The sequence below is a fragment of the Boleophthalmus pectinirostris genome, unplaced genomic scaffold (assembly GCF_026225935.1).
Source record: "Boleophthalmus pectinirostris isolate CB_2022bp ecotype Guang Dong unplaced genomic scaffold, ASM2622593v1 HiC_scaffold_10, whole genome shotgun sequence".
Lineage (NCBI taxonomy): Eukaryota > Metazoa > Chordata > Actinopteri > Gobiiformes > Gobiidae > Boleophthalmus > Boleophthalmus pectinirostris.
The window spans coordinates 18,018,396-18,033,387 of record NW_026570971.1 but is presented as its reverse complement, the minus strand read 5'-3'; the positions used below and the strand labels follow the sequence as shown (position 1 = coordinate 18,033,387).

The 14,992-nt window shown below is 39.3% G+C and overlaps 1 protein-coding gene across 1 annotated transcript in view; it reads left to right on the top strand.

Moving 5' to 3' along the window:
• The window catches only part of fndc5a (fibronectin type III domain containing 5a), a 37,213-nt gene extending 23,576 nt beyond the window's left edge, over positions 1–13,637 (top strand). Inside the window, exons 2-6 of the mRNA XM_055159515.1 lie at positions 9,318–9,433; positions 11,523–11,721; positions 12,907–12,996; positions 13,099–13,232; positions 13,587–13,637. Coding sequence (XP_055015490.1) covers positions 11,538–11,721; positions 12,907–12,996; positions 13,099–13,232; positions 13,587–13,637 — 459 coding nt within the window. The 5' untranslated portion in view covers positions 9,318–9,433; positions 11,523–11,537. The remainder of the gene's footprint in view (positions 1–9,317; positions 9,434–11,522; positions 11,722–12,906; positions 12,997–13,098; positions 13,233–13,586) is intronic.
• The last annotated feature ends 1,355 nt before the right edge of the window (positions 13,638–14,992 follow it).

Below are 14,992 nucleotides of genomic sequence, written 5' to 3'. Positions count from 1 at the left end.
AAATCTAACACTAAAATTTGATATTGTGACACTGACATCCCTCCCTGCGCTGTTGCTTAAAGGTGCAGATAATCTTTAATCATTGATGACATTGCCACAGGTTCATTGCAGTCCAGGCCCTGATGTGTGTCTTGTTGTGCAACGCCATGTTACATTATTGATAACGCCTCTCGTGAATATGTTGTTTTCAGTTGATATTATATTGATCTTTTTTCCTCTGTGTTACGAGCGAAGATGGAGAAAAATCCTTCACTGCTTGTTGTTGTTGTCGTCCTCCCTTTGTGCATGTGTGGCTCCTCTGTGTCAGATCTGGAGGTGTTACTCCAACAGCCAAGTCCTCAGAGCTGCTCCTCTGTGTGAAGACTACGAGAGAGGGAGGGAGGACGAGAGAAGACGACAGAAACAGAGAGATAGAGGAGGGACAGAGAGAAACAGAGAGGTAGAGAGAGAGAGGGGACAAAGAGAGAGTGAGAAAGAGATACAAAGATAGAGGGAGGCAAAAAGAAGGGAAGGGACAGAGAGAGAAAGAGAGATACAAAGAGTGGGACAAAAAGAAGGGGGGGGCAGAGAGAGAAAGAGAGATACAGAGAGAGGGAGGCAAAAAGAAGGGGGGCAGAGAGAGAAATACAGAGATACAAAGAGAGGGAGGCAAAAAGAAGGGAGGGGGCAGAGAACAGAGAGAGAGAAAGAGAGATGCAGAGAAAACGAGGCAAAAAGAAAGGGGGGCAGAGAGAGAGAAAGAGAGATACAAAGAGAGTGGGGCAAAAAGAAGGGGGGAAGAGAGAGAAAGAGATACAGAGAGAGGGAGGCAAAAAGAAGGGGGGCAGAGAGAGAAAGAGTGATACAAAGAGAGCGGGGCAAAGTTGTTTTTTTGTGGCTTTTTGTTGTGTTGTCACGTTTGTATTTGTTGCTGCGTTTGTGTTTGTTATGGGCCCTCCCGGCTTCCGTTGGGGACAGAGACAAACAGAGGGGGCAAAGAGAAAGAGAGAAGGAGTAAAAGTGAGAAAGGGTCAGACAGTCGGAGAGAGAGAATGTGGGGAATAAAGATAAAGACAGAAAGAGAGAAACTGAAAGGTAGAATTGGGGAGACAGAACAGAGAGAGAGACAGCCTGAATGAAATGAAGAAAGAGAACAGTCAAATCATCACTAATCTCTGTATTTGTCGCTAACATCCAGCTGTGGATTTCTTTCATAATCAGACTCTCCCTGCTCCTCCTCCGTTCTGCTGCTGGAGGGGATGTTCCTGATTTCAGAGCCGATTTCATTAGCATCGGGTTTGTCAAATAATCCACCAGCAGAGGTCCTTCTGACTGACTACCCATTCTTTCTGATTGATTTTCATACTCCGCCTTTTGGCATTTATTTTAGTGTGTGCAGATGTGCATCCATCAGATTCGGGGTGAAAATTGGCTGTTTTTTTTTTTTTTTTTGAATCCCTGTCCTCCTCAGTGGTGGAATTCATTTCTTACTGTGGAGTAAATAACTAATTTCTGGACACAGCCACAATAATAGCCCCAGGTGTATTAGTGAGCCTGTGCAGGGCAGGAGAATGGATCACAGAGGATTACATGCACACTTGCACCTCTCTTTGTGTGACAATGGATAACTACATTTCATTTGTTGGGAAAGACCAAGCGATTTATTCCCGTCCCTGTGCAATACAAAAGCATTAATGGTACGATTAAACCAGTCATCCAAAATAATGCGTTCACCAATGTTCCTATTTATTGAATTATTTATTTTATATGCAATAAATGTAACAGTAATAGCATCTTTATAAGGGTGGACTTGTTCACTTGTAAATATTACAGTCATTTGCTGGTGCTGGTAAAATTTCTTACTAGTTACAGTTGTCCAGGGACAAACTGGCAATACCATGGACAACATTTATGGCCTCAACCGCGAAACACAAAGTGCATCTGGAAATAACACTGAGAAGAAGTGGAGAAAGCAGAATGCAAGTGTTCTAGTTAAAGCTGCACAAACATCCTGTTTATCAGTTCATAGTCCAATGTTTTCTCAAATGTTAATGCTCCTGGATGTGTTTGAAATGAGCACTATGAATAGAATCATATTTTTTTACACATACAGTGGTCCCTCGTTTATTGCAGGGGTTACATTCTAAAAATAACCCGCAATAGGCGAAATCTGCGAAGTAGTCAACTTTATTTTTTACAATCATCTGTTTCAAGTCTGTAAACGCCCTCACCACACACTTTATACACTTTTCTCAGACAGGACAGTTACAAGACTTTTTGCATCCTTCTTAAAACTTATTGCTGCTGTTGTCCTTATGTTATTTTCCTCCTTCTTTATGTAACAAACCAAAGATTCATGGAGCCCTACAGCTTCTAACTTCTACCTTCCTTCAGCGTGTCCAGAAGTCCAACTTTTTGTGCGATGGTTGTCATCTTCCTTTGCCTTTTGGGTGCGACCGCAGGAGCCTTTGTCGGTGCAGAATGTTTCGTTGACATTGTGGGTTTTGTCGAGGAGAAAACTTGCAAACAAACAGCACTTCAGGATCACACTGCTAGACATCCAACATTTATGTAGATTTGTCAAACTGAACACATTCTGTACTGTACGCATAGGAGATTGATTGACAGTGGTCTACAGTCCCTTAGCCAATCAGGACGCAGGGGGAGGAACACAATGCGCGTTCATACACTGTAAAAAAAGCATGCAAAAAAAATTTATTAAAAAATCCACCAAACAGCAAGGCCGCGAAAGGTGAACTGCGTTATAGTGAGGGACGACTGTACTCCAAAATTAGGGATGTATCGATTTTGATACTATGGCTTTAAGTATTTGGTGATACCCAATGTCACCCAATACCAGCGCAGAGATTGAAAACCAATCACACATTTGGATCATTTTATTAAAGTTGTTATTTATCCGTCAAGTATCTACAGAACAAATTTATATAAATAAAAATTCAAACATTATGAGACTTTCTTGGGCCACCACAACCAGTAAATAGTCTTAATATAACAATTTATATGTCTAGCCAGAATATCCGAGCCAATATCCGAAATGTTTCAGTATTGGCCCAATACCAGTATTGGATCAGTGCGTCCCTGTTGAATATCTAACCACAAATTTGCAAGACCTGTCAGGAAAATTACCTTTACATTTTTCTTTCTGAAATTGTGCCAGGCGAGTTCAAACATAAATCAATTGTGTTTGATCCTGTTGTTTTCTCCATTTGTTCACTCGTCATTTAAAACAAGCACATTCAGCTAATCCAAGACTCATCATCCATTACCCTGCTATCACCTCAGATCAAAGTGCTCATTAAAATTGCAAACCGCATTTACCGTGCTTCCCCAGTGTACTCAAAGATAACTGAATAAACTATCCATGCTGGTTTCATTTATAGGGTGAGGATTGATTTGACGAAATAATGATATATCTTTATTTTGAGCATAGATTTTTAAGTACTACTAATATTTTAACATATATTTGGCTGATTTTATACACCGCAGTGCATCTCTTGGAAAGAATAACGTAAATAAGACTTGCAGTCAGTGGGGCATACACCTCACTGGGAATTTAAGGATATCAGTGACAGCCCTGTCTTTTCTTTTATTTCTGTCCAAGTGTCGGTTTGAGACAGTTCTATACTAACTGCATGGTGAAAAAAACTCCACGCAGGGACAGGAGGATGAGCTGCAGATGAAAAGGAGAAGACTGCCTGAGACGAAGAGGCCGTACAGGAGGAGTTTCACATCAGACTGTCAATTTTGCCAAAGAATTGAGCAAAAATGACAAAAATACAAAGATTTCTTTTGATGGTGGGAGAGCAGACATTAAATTAAAAAGCAGAGGAAAAAAGAGAAAACTATAATGATGAAACGTTTACCTCTTGAAGCCCCACTAAGCACGCCGCTTTCTTGTTTCCATGGAAATATATAAGTTAATGCCATATAGGAAAAGGAGATAGAGGTTACCACACACGTTGCCAGACAAAGTTACAAGCCTGGTCTGTGGAGAGGCAGTCATGCTCATAGTAAGAAGGTGACATGTTTTTCAGGTATACTAAACAGTTTATTTAATTTTATATTTCTTTTACCAAGCAAAACATTATGAACCATAGTGGAGATGGCGCAACTATTTTTTATTTGTCCGATTCGAATGTTAACTTGGGACTTATTGATACTTTTAGTGACATGACGCTTCTACATCTATCTATCTATCTCTATGGTGGAATATTCAGCAGTTACCATGGTGACACAATGCACATATTTGCAAACTCTGACAAAAAAGTTTTAAAGTTTTAAAAAGTCTAAAAACAAAAGTACAAGTTGGTTTAAACGACACATTTTCAGTAGCCTGTGATCAATATTTTCTATTTAGGTGTTTGATTTGGGTAATTTTATGTGCGAAAGACTAAACCAGCTCTTTCTATTTAGTGTTAAAATAAAGCTCAGATTAAAGTCTAATAAGCCCCAGATAGAGCAGTGCTTACAGTTAGCGTCACACCCTCAGCGAATGTTTATTTATATTTATTTATTTTGCACATGTAACATAACAATAAAGAAAACTATACTAGATAAAAAGTAGGTGCCGGAAGAGGCAAAAAAGTGCTAAAGTGCTTATATTAAAGCCTCCACCTTATGAATACATAAAAAATTTAACATTATCCTAATTTGCCATCACAAACCAGATATGATCACTCCAGAATTTCCCACCTCTGTATTGTAGAAAAACTGAGCTCCTGATGTGACACATTTTGGAATATGAACATTACGATTTTGACAAGTTTTGTATCTGTGAATGCATTGGTTTTAAAGTAAAATGTGAATTGTTTGGGGATCATTGTTGAATTATAAACAATTGTATACATAAAAATACAAATTTGATAAATATTGATCTCATAAATATTAAGAATGCAAAGTTTGATGAATAAATTAGCAGACGTTGTTAGTGGCATGGAGTTGCAATTCGAACAAAACGTTTTTCACTAATAATCTTTTGTTCAGAGTAGTTGAGAAAGTGCTGGTTGTTGGTGACATCAGCTGCAAAGTCGGCTTATCAACTGGCAGAAAAGTTAAGGGGTTTTGGGAAAAGGGTTGGTTGTTTTCATTGGTGCTAGTTAGTTAAACTGTTGCACTTTGAGTCAGTCTGGAGCCTCTTTTATTGGACACTTTTATTCTTTAAAATCCCTCTAGTATACTGTAAATTGCCTCTTTGGGTTATAAGCAGGACACATTGCTACAGTGTGACTCTGATGATTGTACTCTCCAGATGCGCTCGCTCTTAAATGAGTCACATTATCGCCTTGTGTTATTTCACTGCCGTGCACATGTGTACTTTTGTCATCTACTCCACACACAAGAAGTACTTTTGACACAAGCAAGGTCACAGTGTTTATAGCTCTCTAATGACATATTAAGTCTGAATGAGGACTATGGGTGCAATCCCTAAGAGAAAGCTAACGTGGCAGCTCACATTTCAACACCCAAAATGAATTCTCACGGCAGCACTGTTAGCGCCCTCACGTTCATAAAGAAGTGATAATTTATGGCTGCTAATTCTCCTTGCGGCCTTACACTTTCAAACCATAATGACGCTGGCAACTTTGATTCCTCTGACTCATGTTGACGCGCGCCCACCTGCTGCTGTGGTGCCTTCTTCACACTGGCTGTTTGTTTTTATCATTATCTCTAATGAGCGAAAGTGGTCCTCAATGTGAATGTGGCAAGAGTGATTGTATAAAAAGGAAGAGGAAGTGGCACTCAGGATTGTGTTCAAAGCCCTAAGACTCAATCCTGGTGAGCCTCCTTTTCTACTTTGTATTTGAAAGGAGGGTCTGGTGTCTTCCTCACAGCTAATTAAGTTTTTGGAAAACTTATAGTTTATTTGCGACGGGTCATTAAAAAGAAAAACAACACCTGAAAATATATGGAATCATTCAGAGCAAACTTTTCTCATATTTGATCTTGTGATTTGGTAGAGTTCCTATTTTAGTTTGTCCCAAGGGTGTAGGTTTGGTCTCAGCTTTGGTGGGGACATTATCAGCTTCCCTTTGCTTGTTGGTGATGAGATATTTGTGAGGTCATGTTCAGACATTTTTCCATGGAACATTGTCAGTAGAGTCGGGCTGCTAACAGCGCACGAGAAGGGCTCCGTCTGGAAGGTGCACTTGTGGTGGTAGACGTTTTTTTTTCCCGCGGCGACTCATTATGAGGCAAGTTTAACTGGAGATGAAGCCAAGTAAGTTCCTTTTGAAAATGTTTTCATAGTTTGGTGCAAAGCGTCTTCACTCACGCCTGCTCAAGCCGCCATCTTCGGGTGCTGCACTGTTCTGCCGCTTCCCCAGTTTAGGCTCCAGGTTCCACTAATGACATCACTCTGTTGCAGCCAATGAAATGGTGGCAGGTGTAACCCTGTCATCATATCACTGAATACATCTCAATAAATTTATATTTTTGTTTATTAAAATAAAATGGATATGGACTATTTTCTCTTCCCCAAATATTGATTGTGACATGTCCCCACCATCCCTATGCAAACCTACACCCTTGGTTTGTTCCATAAAAAAAAAAAAAAAAAAATCTCCATTCTTTGTCTATCCCGTATTTGTTTTGGCTAGTGTTTGGACTAGTCTAAACCTGTCACTTTTGTCCATCAGAACTCATTAGACCCTTAAACACACACACTTAAACATAAAAACTGTTGTACATTTCTTAACTCCTTTTGCCCAGGGTTTATATCTCTAAATTCTGCTGAAATAACACACAAATCTCTGTCATTCTGATCACTGTTAAATGCATTCACCCAACAGTAACTCATGATGGCTCAAAGTCACCCCCATCCCTCCCAGAGCAGCTGTGTCCATTCAACTGAGCTGTGCTTTATGGAGACATGAGCCTGGTGTTTCATTAGACCTCACACTGTCACTGGCCCTGTCCACTCCAGAGGAAACCAAAGTTATGTGGGGTAGGACAACTATTACTCTATGGCACTGACAAACTAAATTAATGCTGCAAGTAGAATGTAGCAACTAGATGTTTACAGGTCTTATATTATGCAAAACTGACTGACACCTCATCAAAAACATCTCTAGAGTTGTGTTTTATTTCATTCACACGTATTTTAGAAATCCTTTATTATCAGTGTATCTACATCTCCGAAGTTCAAAATGCTCTATGCCACCTTGTGATGTCATGTAGTAGTAGTGTTACATTTTAACTTTTGCTCAATAGTGATTGGCAATTCCACGGATGAAAAGTTGGAACAGGGTGTTTTCTATTTGAGAAGAGCCTAAATATGATGAATTTGTGTGTTAAACATGTGTGAATGAAACAAAACAACTCCAGGTCTGTTTGTGATGAGGAAACATTATAACTTAGAGCAGAAAATGGTGTAATATGGGCTCTTTAATTAACATCTATGAAATGGCTGTATTGATTGAACAGCTAAATGTGTCACACTGTGGGTCTATGGTGAGCCAAATGTTTTTCTTCTGTCAAGCCTGTTGAGTGTCAAGCGATAATTCAGTTACTCTTGACTGTAAATGACTGTATATAAATTTGATTAAGATTCCAGAAACAGAAAAACATCTCAGACACGGACTGTTCTGCCAACTTTACGCTAATTTTACCTGTAGTTCAGCTGTCCTCTTTTGCCTAAAACCATAGCAGCATTTTATAAATTATTGTCTTGTTTATTTGCGTTTCACCTTGTGATGTCAAATGGTTATACAGGAAGCGCTCCACATGTGTGAATGAAACAAAACGCAACTCGAGGTGTGTTTTTGATGAAGTAACAACAACCTGACTTAAAGCTCATAAGAGTCAATTTTACTAATTACTAATTTAATACAGGAACTTTAAACTGTAGTATAATCCCAACAACTACTGTTTTTGACACTCCCAAGTAGCGGTGTGCAAAAATATTGATATGTTGTATCGTTTAATGTGATGATACAGTATCGATATCGTGGGCAGCTGTATCGATATATCGCCAGTAGTGTTTTTTGGTATATTTTACTCAATTATTTTGTTACAGCACTACAGTTTTGTTGTGTGTTTAGAGGAAGGAAACTCGTTCATGTCACACATTTAACATTTTCACTGTTTTGACGATTAAAATGTTTGTGTTTCATATGAGCTTTGCACAAGAAGTGGTTTAACAAAGACTTTTAGTATCACACCCATGATTTAGCCTTTATTTTCTATTAAACCATATTTAATCAATTTGAAATATATCGTATTGAATTGAAAGCGAGATATGTATCATATCGTAGCCTATGTATCGAGGTATGTATCATATCGGACACTTCTTAATGATACCCAGCCCTAGTCCCAAGCCTGCATAAAACATCAGAAATGACTTAGAGCAATAGAACTATAGTAAATCAATATGCTACAAATAACCTCATTCTTTAACATAAACTAGATACTTGTTTTAAACCTTTCCCGTATTTGACTTGTCACACATCAGTTACACCTCACATCGTGTATAGAATACTACATGCATACTGAGTGAGTTTAAACCAATTTCACCTTTCTGCCCACAGCTCCTCTGCAGCGGGCGCTTTGATCTGATGTACAGGCAGACATATAGAGATTAAAGCTGGGCTGTTGTGTTTATGTATTCCCCTGATACAATACACCGCCAGTAATTAAGTCTGTAGCCACAAACTCAGACACGCACCACCACAGTCACGCTGCTAATTATATATGGAAAACGTATCATTATTCTCCTGTATTTAACGACCTTTGGCCCTCATTAAAGTGTACGTGCGCTATGAAGACGGGCTGCGTTTTCTTATAGCGCGGGTCAAGTCTGGCTTATTTCGCACATGAATCCAATTTGATCAGTGATATTCTTCAACATCAGAGCTCAAAAGGGCTTAATAAAATAATGATTACAGTTAATGAGGGCGCCTGTAACGAACCAGCTCTGGTGCTTTCAATTAAGGAGCAAAGGGCGCCAGGGCACAGAGGTGGAGTCAGTGTGGGAATGACCAATGATTAAAAATAACTTAAAGCCACACTGTGTAACTTTCCTGTCCCTTGTCTCCATGGATGTGTTATTGCTTTGCCCGCATTGTCCTATAGTATGGCATTAAACTTATCTATCTCAAGTAACAGGTCAGATCTGTGGAGAGGCAAACCTGCTACCTCTAAAATGCAACGTATTCATCTCAAACATCTCAAAATCTGTGCAAAATGCTTTTACTTTTTACTCTTTAAGTACGTTTTTAAACATACTTGTGATACTTTTCTTTGAGCACTTATACTTAAGTAACAAAATTGAGTTCTTCTTCCACCTCTGATACTTATTACTTTTGTGGTGCTGTGTGCAGATAGCCTGTCTCCTCCTGTCAATGTGACTGTGAGAGAGGTGCGAGCCCGGTTTGCTGTGGTCACATGGGACATCCCCGAAGGAGACAACGTGATCGGGTTTGCCATCACACAGCAGGTAAACAAATCCAAGGACTCGTCAAAACTAAATTCATTAATCAGAGCTGGTCATTAGCTGTCATGTCGGATTTTCTGTACCGAGTCACTGGGTCAAAACCTCATTAATTGTATGTAATTGACTTTATATGCTGCCTAGAGTGTGAACTTTTAACACTTCTGGCATTAGAGGAACTTGTTTTTACTGTATAACATTGTCAACCACTTCAACAGAGCTAATTTAGCAAATAGAGTCTTACTGAAAAGATGTTTGGTGCCATTTTAAGTGCACACAGTGTAATCAGAATCAGAATTACTTTATTGAGCTCCGGAGGGAATTTTTTTTTTTTAACTTACTGACATAATTTTCCAACAAAAAAAAGATAATGTAGAGTTGGTGTTGTAAAACTAAAACTCAAACTGAATAAGTAAAGAGAATATAAAAACAGAAGCAATGAAGTTTTAGGATGTGTTCACATTGTAGTCGTTAGGCATTTTGACTGATGTATTCTTGCTTTGGCCCTGTTCTAGTCCTGGATTAGTCCCAAATTTAGCTCCAGTTTGGATGTGGTGATTGTGCAAAGGTGAATGCACCATAAACTATTAAATATAAAAAGAAATATTAGAAGTTGTATAATAAATACATTTTAGGTATGTAACAATAAACGAGATTTCGTGATATCATATCGTTAAAAGTCTCACAATAATATCGTGTACCCTCACAATATATTGAATCACAAGTTTATTTGATTAAATTCATTGTTACGATGCAGCAATAACAAAAAAACTGAGGGAACTACATAAACCATGAACCTTTGCGCTGTTTCAGTCCAATCTCCATGCTGAAGTAACGGTTATTAAGCACTTTTAAATCTTAATTATTTGGATTATGATGAGAGAAAAGTAGCATTTTGACAATTTTGTTAACCTACATAAAATATTGCAATAAATATCGTACTGTGAGATGCATATTGTGAAAATATTGTATCAAGAGAATTAGATACGTTACATCCCTAATACATATATACATTGTCTTTTATTGTATTAATTTGTCTGTGAAGCACTTTGGAAATTGTCATGTTTATAAAATGTGCTATATAAATAAAGTGAATTGGATTGAGGTTACTGAGCCGTATATAATACAAATTCCCCACTATTGTCTTCAATCTATAATATTCACTGTGCATCATGTGTATAGAACTAAACCACACTTTATCTCCAAATCTTCTAACATGGGTTTCTCATTCTTACTCCTATCATATTTGTTCTCCTCAAATCTGCATTTTGCGTATTGCAACCCAAGAATGTACAATCATTCAATTAAAGAAGACATATTGTGCTGAGCCTACTATCTAATCTAAGACACCCATGGATCATTATGTTACAGTTTGCACATTTTAAATCTGCAGTATTCATCTAAAACGACTAAATACAGGGTAGCTGCGGGGTCTTAAAAGTCTTTAAAAAGTCTTAAATTTCATGTTTTTAAATTAAGGCCTTAAAAAGTCTTAAATTCTATTGTCCAAGTCTTATTTTTTATCACAAAAGTCTTAAATTTCATTAGCCTATTTTTTGTATACTCAACCGGGCTGCAGTGCAATGTTAAACGGAGGGAGAAAAAACCCCAAAACAAAACCAGCAAAAAAAACGTGAAATCATGTAACGTGACTGAACGTCTAATTTGGAGGATGTGCAACCAGTACTTAGTTTGTCTTGTTAGAATGTTATAAATTAATTTTTGGCCATTTTACAAGCAAATGAGTTCTGAATGAGATTTTATAATAACATTATTTTTTATTATTTAAAGCAGTGAGTAATGGTCATTATTAGAATTGGATCTGGTGTTTTTGTTGGTCTTAATTTTCATTTAAATGGTTTTATAAAGGTCTTTAAAAAAAGTCTTAAATTTGGCGTAGTTAAACCTGGGGACACCCGGTAATAAAAGAAACAAGTCACTTCCACGTTAGCAAACTGCGGTGCCCAATGGGAGCTGAGTAGCAGACTTTTTTCCTCCACATATTATCAATTAAGAAAATAATTTTGCATGATAGGTTTGCTTTAAGACTCCAGCTGGCAGTGGCATTATCTAACTTACATTGTTATCCCTACAGAAGAAGGACGTGCGCATGCTCCGGTTCATCCAGGAAGTCAACACAACCACCCGCTCCTGTGCATTATGGGACTTGGAGGAGGAAACCGACTACATTGTGCATGTCCAGTCCATCAGCATGTCTGGTATGAGCCCGCACAGCGAACCTTTACGCTTCAGGACGCCCAAAGACACGGACACTCAGGCCTCTAAGAGCAAAGGTAACATGACCAAATAATATACAGAACAAATGTCAACCTCTGAGTTAAAATAGCACCATTGTTGTTACCGAGTTCAATAGGGGGTTTGGCTTTTTGACAATCTCGACTGTTTCTAGCCAAAGACCAATAAAAATCAATAGCGGCAGTAAGCGTGAAATGAAATCTTGCAGTGGAGCACTCCTAAAGCTCACCCTTGCTGACCACAACTCAGGAATAAAAGCGCTGAGGTGGGTGTATGCTTCAGTGTATTGATGTGCCTCGGCGGGCTTCACCTGCACAGCCAGTCCACAGTGAAGCCAATGAGGAGAGCATTCATCAGACAGGAGCTGGTGCGAGCTGTAGGGGACGAACGATCAATAGACCCTGGCCAAAGCCTTCCTGCATCTATTTCTGTTCTCATTTACACTCATCTTTACCCAAGCACTGCCTCAACTATATTATACTTAATCTGTAATAGTATGTGTCGCGATTTTTTGAAAAGATGCTCAAGCAAATTCTCCTAGTTGCTTACAACATCAAAAATACTCCCCAGTTAGAAGAGAAGGTAATATCTAATCTAGTGTGCATCCAGTTGCAGCACTGAGAGAGAAAAAGGACTCGCAGTCTAAAATGATTGTTATTATTATCTTTTTGTTAAGAGTTATACATCTCTTAACAATGACTAAATAATTATACATTTCTACTGTATTATGTATTTTGTTGTTGAAATCCACTGGTAACAGCATAAATGACTTCCCCTGTGGTGCTACAGTTTACCTTTTCTCTATTGTTCTCTTTTGTGTTTGGGAGAAAATCATGGCAAGTATTTTGAATTTAAATCTCGTAGTGCAGTTGTAGACATGAAGAATGCAAATCTTAAAAGGTGTTATGTTCTTTTGTTCACAATATAACCGTTAAGACAAAAATTCAGACAAAGAGTTTCAGACAAAAAGGACTTTGTTAGGACCTTCCCCATTCAAAAGATAATATTTTGATATAAATTGCTTAATTGCTATGAATGACCATGGAGGACAGATGCCATAGCTTGAAACCCATGAATAGTGAGTTTCCTGCAGTGTCCTGTTCTCCTTTCCTCTAACATTGCACTAAACTGTATACAGCTTATACCAACACAGTCTTCTGTCATTGTGCTTGTGTCCACACTGTCTATCTTTACTCTTGACATACCACATTTTGTTGTTTCAGACGAAGTGACCATGGAGGAGGTGGGTCAGGCCACACAGCTCCGAGCGGGAGAGCTCATAATCATTGTGGTGGTTCTAATCATGTGGGCAGGTGAGGACTCAGCCTCTCCTGAGCTGGAGAGTAGTGAAAGACTAGAGAGGTCATGTGGTGTTATCTGAAGGTGCTCAGCTGTCAACACTGTGTCTGTTTCAGGTGTCATCGCTCTGTTCTGTCGCCAGTATGACATCATCAAAGACAATGAACCCAACAACAACAAGGACAAAGCCAAAAACTCCTCAGAGTGCAGTACTCCTGAACATCCAACAGGGGGGCTGCTGCGCAGTAAGGTATAACCCACCCCCCTTTACCCGGGTGCTCCCTCTTCGGCGCCGGGCAGGTGAATCGTCCTGGCCACTTTATTCAGAATATTCCACTCCATGCACAGCCATAGCCATCTGAGCCTCTGCTGCAGAACAATATTATTTTAAACTGCCCTCAGGATCAAGTCACAGCTTCTTTTGATTAGAGCCCCATTTCATTCCCTCTGCGTTCAAATCAGACCCAAACAACCTTTTGTTCTGCTTTACAACATCCAGGTGCTGGCGCATCCTTTTGCTCATTGCATGACTGTAGTATCTCCCTGTGAGATACTCCTGTGAGCCTGCCTGCCTCTCATACCCCTCTTCTGTTTGCTCCCACAGTTTGCCAAGAACAACAACAGGATGCCATCCGTCAACATCATTGAGGTTTGACTGCCTCAGACTGCAGCCTTCTGTTTGTGATGATGAGGCATGTGTCCTCTCTCCTCTGTCCCAGGACAGAGAGGTGCTCCTGGGTCAGGCTCACTGTCTGTAGGTCAGGGGCCCTCCACAGCTCCTCAGGCCTGTGTGCTGCGGGATATGCAGCCCAGACTGGACACCCCAGGGACCAGAGCTGATACACACAGAGCCTCCTTATGTCACTGTACGTTAGAATAGTGATCTGTACACTGCACCTGTTTGTTGAATGTCAGCAGTGCTCATCATTTAAGTGTTTTACTGTAGTTATTACAAAGGTGCCATCAGAACCAGGGTTCTGGTTCTAGTCTGCAGACATATTTTTAGTTCAGCTTCATCCAGTGGGACGTGCAGTTAAGTCCAGACGTTGTTTTAGACTGACTCGAAAACTGTAGACGAAGGTACATCAAATACTGATGAGGTTGCATCCTGCTGTTGAACTTTGAAAGACTCACTACAATGTAACATTCCAAGTCCTGGATGAGCCCTTTATACTCTTGTGCATTTCTTTGAATATACTGTGTCTATATTGGAAAACACACAGAGAATCGTTACTTAGTGCTGAACATCCAAAGGGGCAGATCCCTCATATCAGCAATAACAGCCTTCGATGGAGCCCGGACCCTCGGCCGCCTCCTCATAAGCATGCACTCTTGAGTGTCCCATGAGAGCATGCATGAGTGCGGACACACAAGCGCTGTTACCTTTTCCTGCTCAAGAACAAGGACATACACGAGGCTGCAGAGCCCCATTATGACGTCTTGAACAGATGAACGAAGGGCTTCTACTTTTCTCAGAACCATTTGTGTAGCAACCACAACTACTGTAAAAGGGATCAACTTTTGCCATATGGTACTGTACACTGTAATATGTGTAAAATACTTTAGACTTGGCTGGATCAGTTATTAAACTGTTTGGGCATGACGTGTTCATGTTTTAGGGCTTGTTTTATTCAGTAGTAACTGCCTTAATGTCTTGTTCTTTTACTAAGTAGATGAGCTCCATTGTGCTTAAAACATAATACTGTATGTAAATACTTTGTCATTATTTGTAAATGATAATTTACCATTTTGGGTGTAATGGAATGTGATTTGAATTGTCGGAGGCTGTAACTACTCATTTGGGAGAAAGTTACTAAGTTATAGTTAATAATCTCTATCAATAATATTTTTCATCGCTGAATCTTTTACATAGGGGAAATGTTACACAGTTTCTGTCAACACTGATGTCATAAAGCAGCAGAGGCAGTCAAGAGAAATGCTCTGAAGGTTGTGCTTGAGTGCATAGGGAGAATGACTAATGTGATGGCAGCCTTTCATCACTCTGCCTCC